General features: G+C 37.7%; 1 protein-coding gene across 3 annotated transcripts in view; it reads left to right on the forward strand.

Moving 5' to 3' along the window:
• Nucleotides 1-22,480, forward strand: part of ENOX1 (ecto-NOX disulfide-thiol exchanger 1) — a 366,224-nt gene that overhangs the window by 330,799 nt on the left and 12,945 nt on the right. For all 3 annotated transcript variants that reach the window (XM_074299169.1, XM_074299168.1, XM_074299167.1), the window contains 2 exons: nucleotides 13,244-13,346; nucleotides 21,643-21,728. In XM_074299169.1, coding sequence (XP_074155270.1) covers nucleotides 13,244-13,346; nucleotides 21,643-21,728 — 189 coding nt within the window. The remainder of the gene's footprint in view (nucleotides 1-13,243; nucleotides 13,347-21,642; nucleotides 21,729-22,480) is intronic.

Genomic DNA, 22,480 nt, shown 5'->3' on the forward strand with positions numbered 1-22,480 from the left:
GCCATTGGGAAGTGCCGCGGCCCAGTGGCCTCCTCGTCTCCGGAGATACGTCTCTCCTTAAGAGAGGGAAGTGGCGCGGTTAGTGCACGGAGGGAGGAAGGCATCTCCCTGCTCAAAGCTCCCCCTCAGCTCCGATACTCACTGGCTGTGTGACCCTGGCAGGAGAAGGAAATGGCAAGCACCCCCCCCCCAGTATCTTTGCCAAGAAAACCTCGGTCGGGGTCACAAAGAGTAGGACGTGGCTAAAATGACGCTGACCGTTAATGATGGATAGATCGGATTACCTGGGTTGGTGGCCCTATCACACTGTTGCTTGGACTCCTAGATCTTTTTTCAGATCTCTCCATCTTGTCCCTGTAAAGTTATTTTTTGGTGGTGTGTGACTTTACAGTTATCTTCATTAAATTCAATTCACTTATTCAATTAATCCAATTTAATTAGCCTGCCAAGATCTTAGAGGATCCTGACTGCCATTCAGTATATTATCTATCCTTCCTAAGCTTGTCATTAGTGGGGAAAAATAAGTATATGACCGAAACTTTTATTTTAGTCATTGATAAAATGTCAAGCAGCACAGGGACAAGCATTGAGGCTCAGGCACTCCACTGTAAATATCCCTCCCAAGAGAGAGTAAGCAAGGATTTCTACTCTTTGAGTCCCATGATTAATTCTCTAATTTATATCATATCTAACCTTCATCTTTATATCTTTTGTAGAAGAAGAGCATAAAACACGTTATCACAATTTAGCTAATGTTTAGGTAAATTATTTCTTACGTGTTTCCCTCATCTACCAGATTAGTAAAACAAGAAAAAGGAAATGTAATTATTTTGGTTTGATGAAACTATACAAGCTAAATGATCACACTTCCCTTTCTACATATCTTTATTTTTAACTTATTTTTAAATTGTATCATTGTGTTTTTATTACAGACATTTGTAGCTTATTCCCAACTTGTGAGATGTATCTTGAATAGTTGAGTTACTCATTTAAACATTTCACATTTGTAGCACCCCTTCATCTCTATTTTTAAAAAAAGGAATAGAAATCTATCTTCTCTCCCTTTCATCCTCTATGCCAGTAGGGGAAAGAAGAAAAGAAAGACAAATTTCTTCTAACAAATAGGCAGAGCTAAACAATACAAATGTGTGTTTGTGTAAGTGTGTATGTGTGTATGTGTACATGCATGTGTATAAACCTACATCAGTGACCTATCTGTAATAAATGATATGTTTCATCATTGGTCCTCTGGAATCATGACATGATCTTTGTATTGATCATAGTTGTTACAGCCTTTAAAGTTTATGTTTTTATAGTCCTGTGATTGTACAAATTGTTCTTCTGGTTCTGTTAATGATCATGTCTACCCACAAAATCACTAATAATGTATCAGTATACCTGTTTTCCTCTTGGTCCCCCTAACATTTATCATTTTTCTTTTTTGTCATCTCAACCATTCTGATGGGTGTGTGATAGAATTGCAAAAGTGCTTTAATTTGTATTTCTCAAATTAGTAGTAATTTAAAGCATTTTTATTTGACTATAATTCCTACGTATAGAACTGCCTATTCATATTCTCAGATCACTTAGCCATTGAGGAATAGCTCTTATTCTTGTGAAAGGATGAAACATTTCTTTATTTAAATTGGAAGCAAGATCTTTATTAGAGAAACTTTCTATAAAGGTTACTTTGTTTCTTTATTAAGTTTATGCAAGAACTTCATTTTTATAATCAAAATCATCTATTTTATCTTGTGATCATCTCTATCATGAACTTTTTCCTATCCATAAATTTGAGAAGTAATATTTTTCTGATTTATTTATGCTCTAACCTTTTTATATCCAAATCATGTACTCAGTAAAGATTATCTTTGTGTACAAGGTGTTAGTGGTTAGTCTAAATCCAATTTTTTCCATACAGATATCCAATTTTTCTAGCAGTTTTTGTTACATACTAAGTTCTTATCACAGATATGATCTTGGAGTTATGTTTATTGAATAGTTGGGCATTAGATACATTGCTTCAGGATGTTATATGCCTAATGTATTCCACTAAAGTTTTTCACTATTTTTAACCAATACCCATTTTTAAAAATAATTACTCTTTTGTAGTATAGTTTGAAGTCTCGCACTATTAGATCCCTTCATTTCATTTCTTTTCATTATTTCTTTTTAGACTTTTAATCTATCTTTCTCCATATGAATTTCATAGGATTTTTTTCTAGTTCTATAAAATAATTCTTTAGTGATTTGATTAGCATGGCATCGAATAAGAAAATTAATTTAGGTAGTATTTTCATTTTTATTATATTGGCTCATCCTACTTAGGAATAATTAGAAGTTTTCCACTTTATTTAAGTTTGTCTTTGTGTACTTTGTAGTTGCATTAATATAGTTCTTATGTGTATTTTGGGAGGTCACTTCCTAGTGCTTTATAAATTCTGTATTTTCAATATAATTTTGCTTTCTATCTCTTCTTACCTAAGGTTTATTAGTTTTATATAGAAATGCTGACGATTTGTGTTGATTTATTTTAAATTCTGCAAGCTTGCTAAGGTTGTTAATTGTTTAAATTAATTTTAGTTGACACGTTAGTGTTCTTCAATTATACTATCATATCTGCATAAGTTATAGTTTTGTTTCTTCCTTGCTATGATTATTCCCCAATTTCTTTTTCTTATCTTACTACTGTAACCAGCAGTTTGAGTAAATATTATGTTAAAAAGAAGTGATGAGAATGGGAATCCTTGTTTCACTCTGATCTTATTAGAATGGATTCTCATTTATCTTCATTACAGTAGCTCTTGGTTTTATATGTAAACTATTCATCATTTTAAGGAAAGGTCCAGTTTTCCCCATATTTTATGTGATTGTTTTAATACAATATTAGAAATGGGTATTGTTTTTTGTCAAAAGTTTTTTTTTCCTGTATCTATTCATATAATCATATGATTTGTTTTTGGACTTTGTTAATATGGTTAATTAAGTTTATGCTTTTCCTAATAACAAACCAACCTTGTATTATTGGAATAAATCAAACCTTATTATATTTTATATTCTAAGTAATGTTTCATTTGACTCTAAATAACTTAGTTTTTCCCCTTGAAAATTGCTTATTCATAACTTTAGACCATTTATTAATTGCTAATATTTTATTTAAAATTTTTGCCTATATTCTTTTTTTGTTTTGATTTTCCCTGGTTTAGTTATCAAGATAATATGTCATAGAAGGAATTTGGTAGAATTCTTTTTTTCTTTTCTTTTTTTTCCTTCTTTTGCTATCAATTTGTAAAATATTTTAATTAATTGTTCTTTGAATGTTTGATCTATCTTAGAGTTTTTCCCCTCTTTGGAAGTTCATTTCTATATCTCTTTAGCAGCACATTCTAGAATTTTGGTAGGAATTGATGTCAAGAGAGTAAGAGAATGCCTTGCTAATAATGATGAATTCAATTCACCTGTCCCAGATGAATCACATCCTCTGGTATTGAAAAAATGGTAGATATGAATTGTTCAGAGGCAGGTAGGTGGTGAAATAGATAACCAAAGATAGAGCTAGGCAGGGCACCTCCAGACCCACAGTCAGAATGACTTGAGTTCAAATTGAACTTCAGTCTCTTTATAGACTGTGCATTTGCCTTTGCTTCCATCTTGTGTGTGTATACAAATATGTAAAGAAAAGCCAACTCTGATTTTAAAATTATCATATGTATATATGAAGTGTACCCATGTGGTCTGTAGTCAGTCCACCAAGTCTTGGTGATAACTTCAGAATCAAAATTGACTCTTTGAGTTAAGACTTCAATTTCTTTTTTATTATGTAAGATATGCATCTTTTAGGCCCTAAGTTTTGCTACTTTCTTGGATTTAGTTTCCTATGGTCTTCTAATCATTTTGTCAATTGCTATCATTCTCCGTATATTATAACTATTCACTATAGTGTATCTTTTAGTACACACTGTAGCATAATGGAAGAACAGGCAGTTTTTTTTTTCCTATTCTACATCTATTTCAGCTAAAAACTCTTTTTATTAGACTTCTGGAGCACAACAAGTAAAGAAGTCCATGTCATCTTTCATTAAGTATATTTCACACATGTTGAAGAGTCTGTTTTTCTGATATCTTAGGCTGCAGTTCAGAGATCCAAATCCCATTGTCAGGTACCATCTTCTCAGCCAACTATTTATTTTCCTAATCTGATTTTCTCTTCTTCACCCCTTGCTTTCAGTGAGGAGACACCCCCTTGACACACCTGTGATCTCCAGTTTCTTGCCCAAGACTTCCTACTTTAGCAATCCTTTTTAGGTTTTTCTTTGAAGTATCATTTGTTCCCAGGTGAATTACCAGAAGTGGATGATGATCATTTTTTCTGACAGGTTGGGGGGAATGTCTTTGCTATGTCTTGATTAGATGTCCCCAAAAGATAATAGAGCTCTCTATTATCAGTTTGATGAATAATTATCTCAGAACATCTGAGCATCCTGAACCAACCCTTCTCTTCTTCTAGTCCTTACTAAATGATGTACTGTTTGCTAGTACTTGTGATTCCACTTTATCATACCCTAGAAGATAAGCAGCTGCTTCCTTCTCAGAAAATTTAGTTCCCTCTTCTTCAGAAAGAGCTTAGAGGTCAGGGTTTTTTCAGACCATAGATGTTCCTTCAGCTTCCCTTTCTGTTCTGTGACTTTCTCCTATTTTTGAACCTCATACCTTAAACCAGACTTCCCCCTCTGCTTTTTCATATACTTTTCTATTTTAAATTTTTTTTTGCATTGAAACCCCTCTTTCATTGTTTAAGACATTTCATTTTCCTTGATAATTTGCAGTGTACTGAGGCATTTCTTGAGTCCCTTCACCTTTTCAGCCTTTATTTTGAAATAAGTGATTAGACTTAGCCTTTCATCATCCAACACAGAGAGAGCCATTTTTTTTCTAGATTAGAATTCCTAACTATGATGAAAATTGACAAGAATTCTAAGTCTTCTAAACTCATTATTTCCCTCATTAGAGATTCTCTTGTTTTAACTTTAAAGAAAAAAGTAAAATTAGCAAATAAACATTGTCCTCTGGCCCCCTAGACCAGGGTTTCTAAGACTTTTTCACTTGCAGCTCCTTTTCATCTGAGAAATTTTTATGTAAACCAAGGTATATATGTATATAAAATAACTACACAAATCAAACATTTACTGATAATAAATGATAATTTCATGACTACCACGTTCAGTAATGTGACCCCAAATGGTCCAGAAGCCACAATTTTAGAAGCTGGGCTCTACACCATAGACTGGCCATCCTTTTTACAACCCTACAAAGTAGTCTTATGAAATGTTGTATCTCCGTGAAGATTTTCCTCTTAATTCTTAGGAGAAACAGGCTTTTATGACAGCTTTACTCAGGTTCTACCAATGAAGGAAAAAACTCTCTTGTAAATTATTATTAGCATTGATGAACTCTCAATATATCTGTTCCCCTCTTATTGCCCCTCATTTGTGGGGACAGAAATCAGATATCAAGAAATGAAAACGGGAATAAGTGCTGAAAGAAACTTGATGTTGAAATGAAGAAGTGAAAGAAAATGATAACGAGACAGAAAGCCAGGTATAAATTAAGTGTTTTAGAAGAAAGGAAATACCTGACTCAGTCCTTTTCCTAAAATAATGCTAGCTCTGTAAACTCTTAAAGGAAACCACCCATAGTGAAAAGAGTTGAATCATCTTTTGTCATTCCTCAAAATAATTGACAAGGATTTTTAGAGGGGATAATTCAGCAGCAAGTAACTAACCCACTAAGAAGTCTTAAAAAAGACTAGGGCATCTAGCTTCCTGGTATTGAAAACCTTTTTCTTTGAGCCTTTAATGACTCTTTTCAAAAATCAGAAAAACTGGAGTTAAAAGTTAGAGTTAGAAAAGATTTATTAGGTCATCTTGTTCGTTCTCCTGCACTGATTCAGAATTGTTACCTGTAGTGTACTTCCTAGTCTTGTGTGCTTTTTATGGTCTCAAGTAAATGGTATTCTCACCACTTCCTTTGGAAGACTATTTCACAGTCCAATAGGTCTCACTGTGAGGAAGCTCTTGATCCTCTGTCTAATGTTTTCTTCTTACTTTATGCTTCATACACTCCTAGCATTTACTTCTCTCACCCTATTCTTCCCAGCCTCATTCATGTCTGTTTCAGACATCCTAAGGATGCATTTTTTGTGCATCATGTAATTCATTGTACATCTCATCTTTCAGGGTCAGAGGATATTAACCCACTTAAAGTAGGAAGTATCTTTTTAATATAAGAAATAGATGACTGAAATATATATATTCTTTTGGATGTTCGCCTTCACTTGGAATCATGGTTTTACTGTGGAAAACAAAAATAATTATTTCCTGTTCCTTGGGTAGTTAAAGCAAGGGATTTTTAGATTAAAAACAGCTTTGATTTGTCAACTTTATAAAATTCAAGATCTGAATTCAGCTTGATTAGGAATGATGGAACTCAGATGACAATATTACCCAATAGATAATTTAGACCAAGGTTTGATATAAATAGAAATATGTGAGTGGTGGAAGAAAGTTGCTGGTGTTTAGATAGCGTTTTGTAGTAGTTATAGCAATGGCTAATGATTACAGTTCTGTTGATTTTAGTATATTGATAAGACTGTATTGTATTCAAATGAATTTTCTGGGGGCAGCTAGGTGGTGCAGTGGATAGAGCACCAGCCCTGAATTCAGGAGGACCTGAGTTCAAATCTGGTCTCAGACACTTAACACTTCCCAGCTGTGTGACCCTGGGCAAGTCACTTAACCCCAGCCTCAGGAAAAAATAATATCTCTGTGATTTACAGAAAGCAAAGGTAACATAGATAAGGAAGAACAGGTCTCTAAAACTGTTAGGCTTTTAAACTCCCTAGCAAAAGCCCTCTCATGCTGTTGTGGTGGTGAGTGCTGTTGTTGTTGGGTCCTGGACTCTTCAGGACCCCATTGGGTATTTTCCTGGCAAAGATGCTGGGGTTGCCTTTTTCTTCTCCAGCTCATTTTACAGATGAGGAAACGAGGTAAATAAGGTTAAGTGACTTATCCAGAGTCACACAACTAGTAAATGACTGAGGGAATATTTGAGCTCAGGAAGATGAGTCTTCCTGACTCTGCTGGACCTAGCAATCTATCCAGTGAGCTTCCTCTCACCTAAATCACATCCTAATATTTAATTGTATTTATTCTCACTTTTATCAGGAAACATCAAAGCTAACATGCTACTTCAATTCAGTGAAGGTATATTATGCATGAGACACTTTTACACATTATAAAAATTAAATGAATACAGTGGGGTATTCATATTTTTGTCCTGTCTGCATTCTGCGAGAGCCAGGATCTTGGGTATTGGGCAGGGCCTCCTCATCCTAGTCCTCAGACAGCTCCCAGACTCAAATACTGGTTCTGTGTCCCACTGCCAGCTCGTGGGCCTGAGCTCACACCGCAGCTCCACAAAGGCGAAGTCAGGAAAGTCTTAGACAAATTCTACCAGGGAAAGAAACACGTCACCTGGGTGCTGACTTTGGCCTAGAGCTCGCATGGATGATCCCTTCTCGTTTTTTCCTCAGACGCATAAAGCAGATGTTCCTTATTCTGGCTTATAAGGGTGATCCCTGTAAAACCAGCGACTTAAAATTCCCCTCCAACTGGTACCCAGAAGCTAGATCAATAGTATTTCATGTAGGGCCTGCCAAAAATGGGAAAATCCACCGTGCTTTCCAGAGACACCAGGCTACGAAGGCTAGACTCCATTGTGGCTTTCTAAAGCTGTTGGCTTATGAGATATTCAGAAAGCTTAATGAGGCCGGTGTGTTAGTGACTCAGTAATGGGAGAAGAAGGAGTGATCCCAGAGTGAGATAGAAACCCAGTCGCCCACATTGCTCATCCAAGTGTTACTGCCCCTTATAAAAAGATCACGATTGTAAAATTCAGCCCGAACAGTGTCCATACCCCACGGAGAGGAAGCGGAACTTAGAAGTCTAAGGGACCTGTTCCCATCGCCGCACTGATTGTGTTGGATGGCCTTTGGCCTGGAGACTGCAGGTCTGTTTTAACCAGGACAACACTGACTCAGATAGAGATGCAGGGACTGCAGTCGGCCCCACTCCGAGTGAGGACGTCCTCCAGCATGTCCCTCTCAGCCTGAGGTAGTCGGGGAAAGGCAGCCATTTGTTTGCACTTCCCTTTTAGGGTCTGGGCAGCCCCACAGTCAGGATGAGCGAGGGAGTCGATGTGAGTTGGGTTTGTGGTAAGGGAGCTTATTCCCATTATGCCCAGATTCCTCCAATCGGAATCCGTTAAGGATGTCGAGGACTGGATGCCGTTGAGACGTTCTGAATCTCTACCTGTGGCTAAGCTATCAGTCTCTTCCCCAGTTCCAGCCTTGTCCAAGACCTTCAGAAAGAACTCAACGGTTTCATCCAGAAGGCTGTGCACATCATCACCATGCTGACTCACATCCCAGTATATGTTGAATTCGGACAGTTTGCTAGGAGAAAGCAGGGCCAGCTGTGGGGGGGCTGCAAAAATCTACTTCATGAGAAGCAATAAAGACCAGCCAAAGCTGTGGGGGCCACCATGATGGAAAATCTGGCTTCAAAGTCCCTAGTCTTGAAGCTGTTGCCAAAAGGGCAGGCAGCTCCACCTGTATTAAAACAGCTGAGAAAAGTTGTTAAAGCAGCAGACTGAGGAGGAGAGGCCCAGGGCAGAGAATGGAAACCACCGAGAGCAGACAAGGAGAATGAAAAATGACCATAATGGTAGTTAGATTTTTGGTTAGAAAATAAAAATGTCTGTTTTGAAAACATTTTTAAATTTTTAAAATAAAATAAACTAATATAGCATGGTATCCAAGCGTAATCAATCAAATATCACCTGAGAACCAAAGGAGATACTATTAGATGCTGAAAGAACATAATCAAAATAAGAGATCTCGGAGATATCCAGCTGGATATAGCTGGAAGAGTCACTTCTAAGAAAAGACTTCGTGTTTATTGCAAAACGAAGTTATACTAGCATACAGTTGCTTAGCTATATTAAGCAAGGACAAATGTAGGTGTGGTTTCCCCCTTTCAGTTGCCTAGGTGGGTGTTTCAAGCTGGATATTCCATAGGCGTCTCACACTTCAAGTCCAAAACAGAAATCATTTCCCCCCTCAACCCTACTCATTTTCCAAATTTCCCGATTTCTGCTGAGGGCAGTATCATCCTCCTGCTCTCTCGGCTTCTGAACTTCATTAACTTCACTTAACTGCTAAGTTTTGCCATCTCTTCCTCCATAATATTGCTTGTATCTGTCTCTTCCTTATTACTTAATTCAGTTTCCATCACTTATGGAATGCTGCTTTAATTTCTCCATTGGACTTCCTGGCTTACTGCTCCCTCCCTTCCCCAATCCAACCTCCACTCAGCTGCCAAAGGGATTTTTTAAAGAGCAGGTTTGACTACTTTACTCCCTTGTTAAAAAACATTCTAGAGACTCTATTATATCTACATTATGCTATATCATGTCTATATGTTATATACTGTATTATATGTACTATATCATATATATGATATATATAATGATATCATGATAGGTAATGATGTAATATATAATGTCATATAATATGTGATGTATATTATTATATACACATGTACTATATTGCGTCTCTTTTATATCTTCTGTTTGACATTTTAAATCTTTCATAATCTGCCTCAAACCTTTCTCCCTATGCTCCCATCCCCACATGCTGTAGTCTAACCAGATCCTACGTTTTTACCCACAACACAATACGATTTCACCTTGACCCCCCCTCACGCCTGGAATACGCTTCATTCTCCTAAGTGTGACTTGTGATTCTCCCGCAAGATGCATTCTGGGTTGATATTATATCTATTTATACGTGGTCTCTTTAAGTAGAATACAAGCTTCTTGATGGCAGGTATGGTTTCATTTTTCCCCGTGTATCTCAGTGCCAGACAGCCCTGGTACGTAGTAGGCACTTCATAAGTATTTGATTGCTTGTTTGAGTCCGTGATTTGTCCCTAGAGCAGCCAGAGGGTCATGCCACATTGCCATGATAAAGGTTTTAGCCCAGATCCTTGTCTTTCCTTCCATCCCCCTTTTGAGTTCTGTCCTATAAATTCAGGGTTCGACGCATCACTACATACTGCCTGAGAGAAAGCCAAGAATTGTCCTTCAGCAGCTAAGCCCCGAGTCTCCTGCTTCCTTCAGAGCTATACAGGTTGTTAACCTAGCTCACTATTAGTGGTCCGTGGTGGCAAATGAATGGCCAAAACATAAATCACACTTGTCAGTCAGTCTCGAGAGTTGCTTCCAAAGAAAAGAAGCCTTCAGCTTATTGATTGAGAAGTTATGGTTCTAGCTCCTTTTTATTTTTCTTCACCTCCACTCACCCCACCTTGCTTTCTCTTTTTCCCCAAGTGGGCAATAAATAGTTTGAGCACATCCCTGACTTCAGGACCATCTTTCAAGAGTGAATCAATAAAATTCACTAGGCCTTTCTTCTACGGAGACATTTTCTTTCCTTTGGTTTCCAGAGCTTAGCAAAGTGCTATAATATTAATAAATGTTTATTGATTGATTTTTGATTCTGTATTGGAGACATTTGGCAAGTACCCACTTGATTGGGCTCAGCATCATTGGCCGTTGCCATTTCCTATTGTTCCTTAAAAGCATGAATGGCTCAGTCTCTCCACTTCCCTTTAATTAATCAGTTATTCTGCACTCCTCTGTGGCCCCCAGGACACTGCCTTACCCACTCTTTGTACCTCTTCCCTATGCAACACAAAATGATAATTCTGATGTCATCACTTATTATCCAGGAAATATTAACCATACTTGGTCCTAGAGCTAATTTGTGTTTCTCTTGATCAATGCAATCTTGTGTTTGATAGGGTCCCCTCCCCTCCAAAATCTCTTTTGTTATGAGACCACTGGAGAGCCATCGTTCTCTCTTAGCTTTGCCTTTCAATTCCTCCCTTCCTAGGCACAAAAATCTGGGTCTTAGCTGTTCTTACCCATTCTGGAGAGCCTGTTATTGATGGAGCTCTGCAGGCTGTCTGACCCCCACTAGCTCAGGGAGAGAGAATGAACTCCCAATCTTTCTCAAGCTCTAATTGAGACAGCATAATCAGGAATCACCATATGCTGTCTCATCCCCAAGGAAATGAGTCCTTTCCCCGGGCTCCTTCTACACAAAATGTTCTCTTCTGATCCACATAAACTTGTGTGTCTGTTCTGTGTTTTTAAGTGCTTTGCCATGTGACTGTCAATTCTGATTATTGATGGGTCCCTTGAAGGCTCTGCCGGTGGTCATAGTTCACCCATGACTGGAACAGGCTTTAGCCACCTCGTCCCTTAATGGTCTTGAACTAATAAGTCTAAATTCACCAAAAACATTGATTTAATGCCCAATGAACCCATGTTTCCTACCAGTACTTGTCCCTCAATTAATCTCAGTCCTCCATTGATACCCATAAGTCAAATTATTCCCTCTTCTATATTCTAAACTATCTTTCCCACTCTAAAACCCCTTCACTCTCACTGCTGATTTAATCTTGGTTTATTCTCTATAATTTAACAAATCTTCCACGATAACTCTGATCCTTGTAATTGCCCACAACTGATCCTTCAATGTTTTTCAGATCCTTCATTTCCTTTCTATATTCTAAATCTCAGTCTCTTGGTTGATTACAGCCCCTTTCTATTTTTTTTCACCCTCCATTAAATTATCCCTTCCATGTACCTTCCCCAAAAATCCAGTGGTTTCTCCACTGCTCTGCTGGATTCCCAATCTCCTGTTTTTATTTTTCTTTAATCTATTATTTTGGACTATGTCCTTTCACTCTAAGATTGAATCATGTTCTTTACGGCAAGCAGTCTTAAATTTTTTTCCACTCAAGACCTTTTTTCATCCAATAAATATTTATGTAACTCCATGTATATGGGTATATAAAATAGGTATACAAATCAAACATTTACTGATAATAAATCATAAAGAATTTATCATGATGTGATTTTAAGATATGATATTTTGACATATTAGTATCATATAATTTATGATATGGTATTTGTATATGATTATGATAATAAATCATAAAGAATAAACCCAAAATAATTCTTTGATCTACATATAATTTTACCATTTATTGAAGATGAAAACAAAGTTGCATATTAATGAGATAAATGTGCTTGCTTATTTTTACGTAAAGAATTAAATCTTGCAAGCACATCTATGTGGTAGATAGTACTTAACGTACTGGACTTCAAGTCAGGAAAATATGATTTCAAATCCTGGCTCATTAGGTGAGCTCCATCAAGTCATTTAAGCTTTCTCATCTTCGGTTTCTGTTCTATAAAATGCGGAGGATAACAGCCCTTATGCTGCATTGTCGGAAGGATAAGATGAAATAATATGTATAGAATGCTTTGCAAACTTAAATAAATATCATCTATTATTATATTATTATAGCCCCACAAAGATAGAATTGTTCTGTTATCCATAAAGCTAATTTAATTAATTTATATTTTGTCTGAAAACCACTACACTCATGGTGAAATTGAAAAGGTTTGGGAGAACATGAGTTAATTTTTTTTTCTTTCTTTTTTTGTAAAGCACAAGTGCCTTTAAAAAGAACTAGAATAGTTTGGCCTTGATGATTTAATATGTTACTGGCTTGTTGTACAAATTCTTCATTTTTAGTTTCCAGAAGAAAAGAATTTCCCAACCTTGTCTTTATCTACCTTCTGCAGTAGCGTCCAAGGATCTTCCCACCCTTGACTTCTACCACAAAAACAACAATTATATCAAAGCTTCCTATTACTTTGGTCTCTAAAAGCCCCTATTTCCATACACACACACACACACACACACACACACACACACACACACACACACACACACGCCTGGCAAAGCCCTCCCCCCCCAAACAGCATGTAAGACTAAGACATGAACAAAGTTAGAAATAACTAATGACAAATTTGGCGCTTGGACAGAGAGTTATTCTCTGAGGTGGAAACGGCAGGACACAAACTGGCTTTCAGAATTGCTTCTCTGCTGTCCAGGAAATAGATCATTTATTCAAGAATAGTTGGTCCTCAACTTTAAATAAAAGCATATGAAAAGCTTCTTTTAGAACACTTAAAAGAAAAGACAATTTCTGATCAAAATGTAAGAAATCACATGAACATATTTTTTGTTTTTGCTTCTTAAAAGGAAATCAATGTGCTGACTGTGGCGCTGGTCAACCAAGACCGAGAGAATAATACTGAGAAACGGACTCAAGGCTTAAAGTCGGAGAAGGAGGCACTATTGATTGGTAAGGCAGTTCTACCTTGCTCACCCCTTGTAAGAAAAAGGCCCAGATGAAGATACCCTTCAATTTATATCCACATAAGTCTGCAACACAGCCAGGGAAATGTCCATATTTGGGACTAGAATTATGAAATATTAGAGTCAGAAAGCATCTCCAGCCTGCCCCCTAAGCCCCTTTTAGTGCAAAGAAATGAAAGTACATGAAGGTTAAATGATTTGGCTGAGGTCAGACAGCTGGTTAATAGAATATATTTCACAACAAGTTCAGGAGTAGGGTGCTCTCTCTCAGTTTTCTTTTTCAAGGGAAGTAAAGTTTCACCTTTATTCTAGAAGAAAATATAGGTTTAATAGTTTTAAATACATATAGTAAAAAAAATGATAAAGTATTACCAGAAAGACCCTTGAAGCCAGATTTAATGAAAAAAATATAAGGAGAATATTTATTTTTAAAAATAGTGACATAGGCTACTGACTACTTAAAAACATGTTTGTAATTTTTTTTCCTCTTCAAGTCAACCGGTATCAGGATTGTGTTCAATGTTTAACAAACTAGTTCTTCAAAAACATATGGTATGCTTTTTCAAGTTTACTCTGCATTAGTAATATTTTCTCCATCACTTTCTTAAACCTATACCACAACAAAATAAATAAGTTCTGATTTGTAGAATTTGCTGATTTCTAAGAAGGCAGTGCGCACACTGAAAAACTTAACAATCAGCTCTTGTGAGCCCAGTAGGAGTTGGCTCCAGCCTTTCCCCACCTGGAGCCAACCCAAATCTTGTTTTCAGTAAGAAAAGTTTTTCTTCACAGTATTACCAAAGTAAACTTTGACTCATTCTAAATTATTATAAATGTCAGGTTTGTGAATTCCAGAATAATGATGCTTCTGCTGTGCTATTTCTGAACATTATTTGGTAATCTAATAAAGCAATGAAATCTGCAAGGCTAAACTAATTTACTTGATAGGATCATAAATAATAATCACTGGCATTTATATCATTTTTAAGCTTTACCAAGTGCTTTACAATACATTAAGTCATTTGTGCTTCCCAACAACCCTGTAGGTAGGGGCCGGAGATATTAGTATCTCCACTTTTCAGATGAGGAACGCTTCAAAGTCATCTGCCCAAAGTCATATTTTGAGGAAAGGAGGGAGTCAGTATTAAACCTAGGTCCATTACACCATTTTGCCTTTCTTAGCCTATGGGCATTTAGAAAAAAGCAATATTTATCAGTGACCCTCATTATGTATTGCCCCTGAATAACTGCCTCAGCCCCAGTCGGATTAAGCTTCACTCTTCAATCAAACTAGCCCTCCCGAAGATATAAACAAGAATGTAATGTTGGCTTAAGAGTACTGAAAAATGCCTTAGTACGGGGCTAGAGCGACAAGGGTTCTCTTACTCCAAACCCAGTCCTGCATCTAGGCTAGAGTATAAAAACAAACTGGTTATAGGAGAGGGGAAGGGCAGAGGAAACCGCGGCTCCCACCTGGCCATGGCCACAGTGAGCGGGCCTCCGCTTCGGTGTCCTGTCTGCGTGGTCACATTAAAAGCTGGGCTCCAGGAAGGCCCTGATTCTAAAAGAAAAGATAACTAATTTATATAAAGTTATGAATTTTTTCATTAGGGAAATATGAGTAATGTCTATGAAATTTGAGCCTGAGGTTTTAAATCCCTATATTCAACTATTGGACAATTTAAGTTTTAAAAAAGCACAGAACTCTCAGTTCAGAGAAAGGGAAGAGCCTCTCCTTCCCCTGTGATCCATAGTATTGATCTGAGCCTGGTCTTGGCAGGAACCTTAGCTCAGGCTTCCAAGTTTTGATTGGCTCCTCAGTTGAATGGTTAAGAGTGAGCAATGAGATCACTGTTCATGTTAGACAAATGGCTTTTCCATATTTGGTTATCTGGCAAAAGTAGCTCCTAGTTGCATTTTCCAGGCGCTGCATGCTCACACCTCAAAATGACAGGTACACCGGGCCTTTAAGAAGCTGGCTCAGAAGGAATTAAATTTAGAAGATAGTCCAAACTTCATCCATCATATATAGATTTTTCAACTACAGGGTTATTGAATATGACATCAGCTTAGAGATACTCCAAGGAAAACCAATTATTTTTCTCTCCAGTGATATACAGCTGTAATAACATGCCAGGCACAAACCTTATAAGACATGCTGATCTTCTCTCAGTTCTAGGAACCCCAAAGTGAACCCACATGTTGTTGATAACTGGCTTATTCTTATGCTTGAAAACATGTCAAGTTTTGATATTTGTTTTTCTTCTGTTCAGTGGGACGAAGGGGTGACTCCCCCATCAGGGCTTTAGGGAACAAAGAGGTCTACAACAAACTCCACTACTCTGTACAGTTCTGTCCACTACGGACCACTCTGTGGTAAAGAGAGGGCTTTGATCCTTTAGTTTTCTCCCTCCTTTGGGTCATTTCCTGAATTCTTACTGGAAGGATCCAGTCTACTGACCCCATTATCCATATTTTTTATTGAGTCAATTGCATTACTTATATTACTTGAGACAAAACTCCTTTTCCCCACATCCTTATATATTCACTATAAGAGAATCCAGTTGGGAAGCTTGGATTACGTTTGTTAAGTGTTTCAAAGCCACTCTGAGCAAGCTGGTATCACCTTAGAAAATTACCCTACTTCTGAACCACATTTTATGTTCTATGACTTTTAAACTGAAAATGTGAAATCTGTGAGATTAGGGAAGGAAAATCCCACTTTCTACTATTCTTTGCCCTTACTCATACATTACACTGTTAGCATTCAGCTCTAGCCTATGAAGAAATTAACTGATATATGTTTAGCATCTCTGCCCCAAATTAATCACATGCTAAATGTGTGGTTGAAAAAATTATGGGCTGGGCATGTGTCAAAAACAAGGGTATCAATGGATCCTCCATGTGGTCTTTGGTAGCATTGTGATGTCAGGACAAAACAAGGAAGGCCTCTCTCTCTCTCCTCCCATGGCAAGCCCATGGGAAGCCACGGACAAGAATCATACAAAATGGGAAAATATCGCCATGGTGCAGTCTGCAGCTTTGGAGGGCATTCTGTATCAGTGACGTCACAGATCTATTTGAGCATATTTTATTTTTATTTATTTGTGTAAAATCACCAGTATCTTTGCCATTTTCTTTTCTAACTCATTTTACAGATGAGGAAACTAGGGCAAACAGGATTATCTGACTTGCTCAGGGTCATATAGTAACTAAGTATCTAAGGCCCCTTTTGAACTCAGGTGTCCTACTCTTTGTGACCCCATTTGGGGTTTTCTTGGCCAAGATACCAAAATTGTTTGCTATTTCCTTTTCCAGCTCATTTTACATTTGAGTAAATTGAGGCAGAGTTAATTTATTTGCCCAGACATACACAGCTAGTGTCTGAGGTGAGATTTGAACTGAGGTCTTCCAGACTCTAAGCCTAATACTTTAATCACTGTGTCACCTAGCCACTACCATTATTTATTACTTGCAAATCCTCAAAATTGCTCATCTTTGTAAAAACAAGTTTGCTTAGGCAGAAAATCAGGCTCAGGTTTTATGGAAACAAGTCCTTTGCTTTGAGTATGTGAGTGCAAACCCATCGTATATCTCGTACATAAAAATGAGGAGGTCAAAGTCACTCATTTATTTTTCCCTGATGCCAAATTGGAATCAAGAAGCCTTTGCCTAATTCGGTTACTCTCCCCCTTCTGCTATTTGCAGTGAATGTGGGAGCAGCCCCAGAACCATAGCTGCAGAAGTGGAAGGGCTCTGAGAGGGCAGCTAGTCCAAGCCCATAATTTTGCAGAGGAGAAAATTCACCATTTCCCTAATGAGAAGGGAAGGAGTTATATTGTAGTGCTTCCCTGTGGCACGGAGGTGCCCTTGGCTCCTCACAGAGGATGCTGCACGAATGCAAGGGCTGCGGCGAACCTCCTGAGCTTGGGCAGCGGACTCCTTGCATCAGTTGTCCTAGCCAAGCCCAAAGAGGCTCACGGTGATGACTGAGTCTCATAGGCTGCACTGGAGCTCAAGAGCATCCTCTGCGTCCCAAAGAAGCACTCACAGCAAGGGGACTGAGAGTCCTTGAAGCCTTCTGGTATAAATAAGCGAGGGCTCAGTAGGGGAAGGCTGCCCACAGGCTTCATTTTGGTTTGGGATTGCTGGGGCTTTTCTTAGTGCTGCCATCTCCTTTCACTCTCACTCACTACTTGTGAGGGCGGCTTGACACACAAAAGGATGAGATTTCAACGGTCATTTCTGAGTAGATTTTTATGTCTGACAATTCTACGTTCGTACCCTCGTCAGGTCAGTGTGACATGGCACAGAGTAATACAATGCCAAAAACTCTTGAGTTTTTGAATGTCTGTTCGTTTCACAGTATAGGCCACATGCTGGATTTGGCAGGTACTGGAGGTGTGTGGGATGTAATGGCTCAGTACTTTTTATTCCAACTCAGATCCTTGGAGTTCTGTGAGGCTGAACACTTCTGGACATTGTTAAAATGGAGAATGAACCAGAACTTATGCTGAGAGATTTCTGGCTTTAGCCCAGTTTAGGTTAATAGCTCTGAGAAAATGGTCACACTAGACAGCTGGTTCCTTATCAGTTTATTATCTCCTGCTTGTTTTATAAACTAAGAGATATAAAATCATAAAACCCAAGAACTTTAGATGGGAAAGGGACTCACAGAACATCTTGTTCCAGCTCTTCATTTTACAGAAAAAGAACCGGAGGCCCAAGGGATTCAAGTGACCTGCTGTCATCCCACTAAAAATCTCCATAACTAGGACCATGTCTAACATTGCTGGTCATAATTTTAAACTTGCACATAGGTGAAATCAGTACTGTTCCATAGAGCTTTCAGTGTTCCTAAATCTGTCCTTCCTCAGTGTCTGAGCTTATAAATGAACTCTGCTTCTTTACTGTTGGACGACATTGTTTAACCATCAGCCATCCTGCTATCTGCCAGCTTCTCAAGATCCTCCCCCACCTCACTACTCGCCACCTCACCTGCGTGCTCCGCAACCCTGACCGAACAGCAAGTGTTAAAGTAAAAGATGCCCCAGTTTGGTAAGGTGGCTTAATAAAGGATGGGACAGAAAAATTCACTGTCATGTAAGAGGAAAGGCAAGGCAAAGAAAGAAATAAAGGAAGGAAGGAAGATAAATGAAAGAAGGAAGGGAGAAGAGGAGGGAGGGAAGGAAGGAAGAAGGGAAGAGAAGAAGGAAGGTAGTAGAGTTTGGATTGGCAATTGGCTTTTTTTAGGGTGACTTTTGAGGAGGTATGCTAAGAAGGATTATGTTATAAACAGAAGTATTATACTTTTAAAGTGTTTAAGCAACTTTTCAGGGGAAAATTAAGCATTAAAATCTAATTCCTGGGAATCTTCCTTATTTGTTTTTTTTTTTCCTATTTTGTTTTTTTCTTGAAGCTGTAAGGTTACCCACGGAGTACCTAGTCTGTCTATTGCTTGTCTCTTGCTCTTTCCATTTAATTTAACCATTTTTTCAACTCATACATTTCTCTCATGACATCTTTTACTCTGGTTTCCTTTTGTAATTCTTTTTTTTTTAATCCTTATTGACAAGACTCCTTTTTATATGTATTTCTGCCCCCTAGGACAATAACTCACTTTCAAAATGCTTGTTGATTCATTGATTATTAATGGAATATACATATGTATTTTTGTTATGTATGGTTCAGCCCACTCCAATAATCATGAATTAAGTACCTACTGTTTACAAACCAGTCAGTCACCAAGTGTTTATTTAGGATTTACTATATGCCAGGCTCTATAACTGGGAATTGATCAAAGAAAAATAAAATATCAAAAGCAATTATTGCTCCCAAAACATTTGTGACATTGATTTAATCTTATTTTTTCCCACTTAATGCCATTTCATTCAGATATTTCCATAAAATGATATGGTACTCATATTTGTACTTTTTTATTCCATCTTATCAATATAGCAGTTTGCTTAGTTTGGAGGGCAGGATTAGTATTTTTCTATTTTTTTTTTATTAAATGAATATAGGACTCTTCAAGCAACACTTTCATAACTGTAGGAATCTGGGCAATAGTCTCATCTAACTAACTCCTTCATCTTAAAAAAAAAATAAGATTTTTGTCTGACTTGGGGGAGATATCTTTTTGACTACCTTCTCTGAAAATAATTTTGTTTCCAGGTGGCAAATTTCCATGCCAATGAGTCAGTCAACAATTACTATTAAGTTCCTAGGGCTCCAAAAAGTTATCAAACTGTGCATACCCTTTGACCCAGCAGTGCTACTACTGGGCTTATATCCCAAAGAAATACTGAGGAGGGGAAAGGGACCTGTGTGTGCCAAAATGTTTGTGGCAGCCCTTTTTGTTGTAGCTAGAAACTGGAAAATGAATGGATGTCCATCAGTTGGAGAATGGTTGGGTAAATTGTGGTATATGAAGGTTATGGAATATTATTGTTCTGTAAGAAATGACCAGCAGGAGGAATACAGAGAGGCCTGGAGAGACTTACATCAACTGTTGCTGAGTGAGGAGAGCAGAACCGGAAGATCATTATACACTTCAACAACAATACTGTATGAGGATGTATTCTGATGGAAGTGGAAATCTTCAACATAAAGAAGATCCAACTCACTTCCAGTTGATCAATGATGGACAGAAACAACTACACCCAGAGAAGGAACACTGGGAAGTGAATGTAAATTGTTAGCACTACTGTCTATCTACCCAGGTTACTTATACCTTCGGAATCTAATACTTAATGTGCAACAAGAAAATGGTATTTACACACATATATTATATCTAGGTTATATTGTAACACATGTAAAATGTATGGGATTACCTGTCATCGGGGGGAGGGAGTGGAGGGAGGGAGGGGATAATTTGGAAAAATGAATACAAGGGATAATGTTATTTTTTAAAAATTACTCATGCATATATACTGTGGGAAAAAATTCTAAAAAAAAGAAGTTCTTAGGGCTCTGTAAAAGGCACAATGAGAAATATAAATATATTATTAGACAGAGAGTATCACATTACAATAGTGGGCCTATACTTATCTTGGTCCAGAAAATATCCCCCTATCTCAGGAAGCTTATCTCCCTTAGTCCAATTACTCAGGACTTAGTTGCTATAAACTCTTCAGCAGTTCAATTCCCAGTATAAGGTTGTACTACACACTTTTCTCAAAGTTTTTAACCCATTAAAAAATTGAAGAAACAAAGGGAAGAATCTTTAATAGTGCTAAATCCACATCAATCCAGGCTAACCCATCTCCTTTACAGTGTAACCCATTTCAAGTAGGATTCGTTCCACTCACCTGTAATCCATCTAACAAGATCTATAGCTCCAGCCTTGGCTTGGTTCATGAGTACCTGACTCTTAGCTTATTGACAGATAATTCATTATGAAATCCGCTCAGACACAGCTGGCGAATGTTCACTTCAATATGGCTTTTCAACAGTTAACCACAGAGAACTTGGAGATGAGCCTTCCTTATTTTTACTTTTTTTAATTTGGGAGAAAAGGAATCAGGAGGGTGGGGAGGGATTGCTTTTCATAGCAATGCTAGGACCAACATTCTCTTTTTCATCTGTCAAAGCAATGCTGACAGTTGATTTTCTTGATGAGAAAAGTTCTCAATTTGTCATCTCATTCCAACTAAACCATTCATTCCCCCAGACCTTTTAAAATGTTCTTATAAATTACAGTGAATAGAGAGAGGGGGTCGGGCTCCCTTTAAACAACAACTATAAAAGGCAGTGCACCAAGAAGAATTTGGGCTTCCTTCAGCAGCAGTCAGGGACAATATGGACTAAATACTTTTTTGTAACTAGCAACTATAATTATTAGGAAATTTTGAAGCCCTGTGATTTCTGAAACAGCTGCATGAGCGAGCCCTTTTCCCACTGAAGCATCCAAGGAGGGAGAGAAACGCCATAATTCTATCCTTCCAATAACTACAATTTTATATTGGTAAATCAAGCATAAAATTGGTAGTTGAAATGCTTTCAGGAGTCTTTGTTTGGAGATACCTTTATTCATCTATATATTATCTTGGTCACTAGTATTCTAACTGCTATCTTCCTACAGATAAGAAATTCCGTTTACTGCTTTACCATTACTGTATTCAAAATGTGTTGTTATCTAATGTTTGTTGAGTGCTGTTAGAAATAACAGGGCCATAACTCAGCCTGACAAAATGGTCACAGGGTAGAAGAGGTGATATTCCTTGGCTGAGGCTGTTTGTGCCTTGGGTAATTTCTAATATTTGTTTGTTTTTTTAATGCAGGTATCATATCAACATTTCTTCACGTACATCCTTTTGGAGCCAATATAGAATATCTTTGGTCATATATGCAGCAGCTGGATTCTAAGGTAAATGATTTTTATCTAAAGGGCTTTCATTGCCTAAATGCAAAATGGCCTGATTGTTGACTGCAGGTGGACTCCGCGTGAGTCCCCATTAGGGACATAATGGGGAAATGGGGCTTGTACGCTTCCCTCATTCTCAAATTCTTTGGCAGGCAGGCTGCCTTCCTTCACTTACTTGCCTTTGTCTTTCTGGTAGAACAAACTGTTATCTGAAATGACAATGACTTTAAGCAGATGCTAAATTACTTGGGGAAGCTTGTGGGGAATATAAAATGTAAGGTTAGCTAGGGGAGTCTGAAAGACAAGAGAGAAATCAGTGAAGGGCTCCGTTAGGGCATCAGCCTTGGACCAGGCTGGCAGGCCTCCCAGCTCCAGGATTTCCACAGGCTTCTGAAGGAACTGGATATGGTGAAAAAAGCATTTGCACTCATTTAAAGCTACCAGATAATTATGTGGATTTTAAGAAAATAACTTAGATCTTAAGTTATTTCTTATATTTTTGGTGAAGTTAAAAAGCATGCCTGCCTCCTCTCCAGTTTTTCTTGTCTTGTAAACAGAGTTTGATTTCTTTCTCCCTCCATTTTGATCCAGGTCAATACAAATGGAATTTTATATTATCTGTGTTATCTTCAGAGTTACATGGAAAGATAATCTCAGGATCTCTGGGGGGAAAAACAATTAGTAGCCCTTTTTGTTGTTGTTTTATTTAAATATTTAAGTAATTAGAATTTTCTACACACACCCCATATTCTTAA

This window comes from Sminthopsis crassicaudata, chromosome 3 (genome assembly GCF_048593235.1).
Source record: "Sminthopsis crassicaudata isolate SCR6 chromosome 3, ASM4859323v1, whole genome shotgun sequence".
NCBI classification, from domain to species: domain Eukaryota; kingdom Metazoa; phylum Chordata; class Mammalia; order Dasyuromorphia; family Dasyuridae; genus Sminthopsis; species Sminthopsis crassicaudata.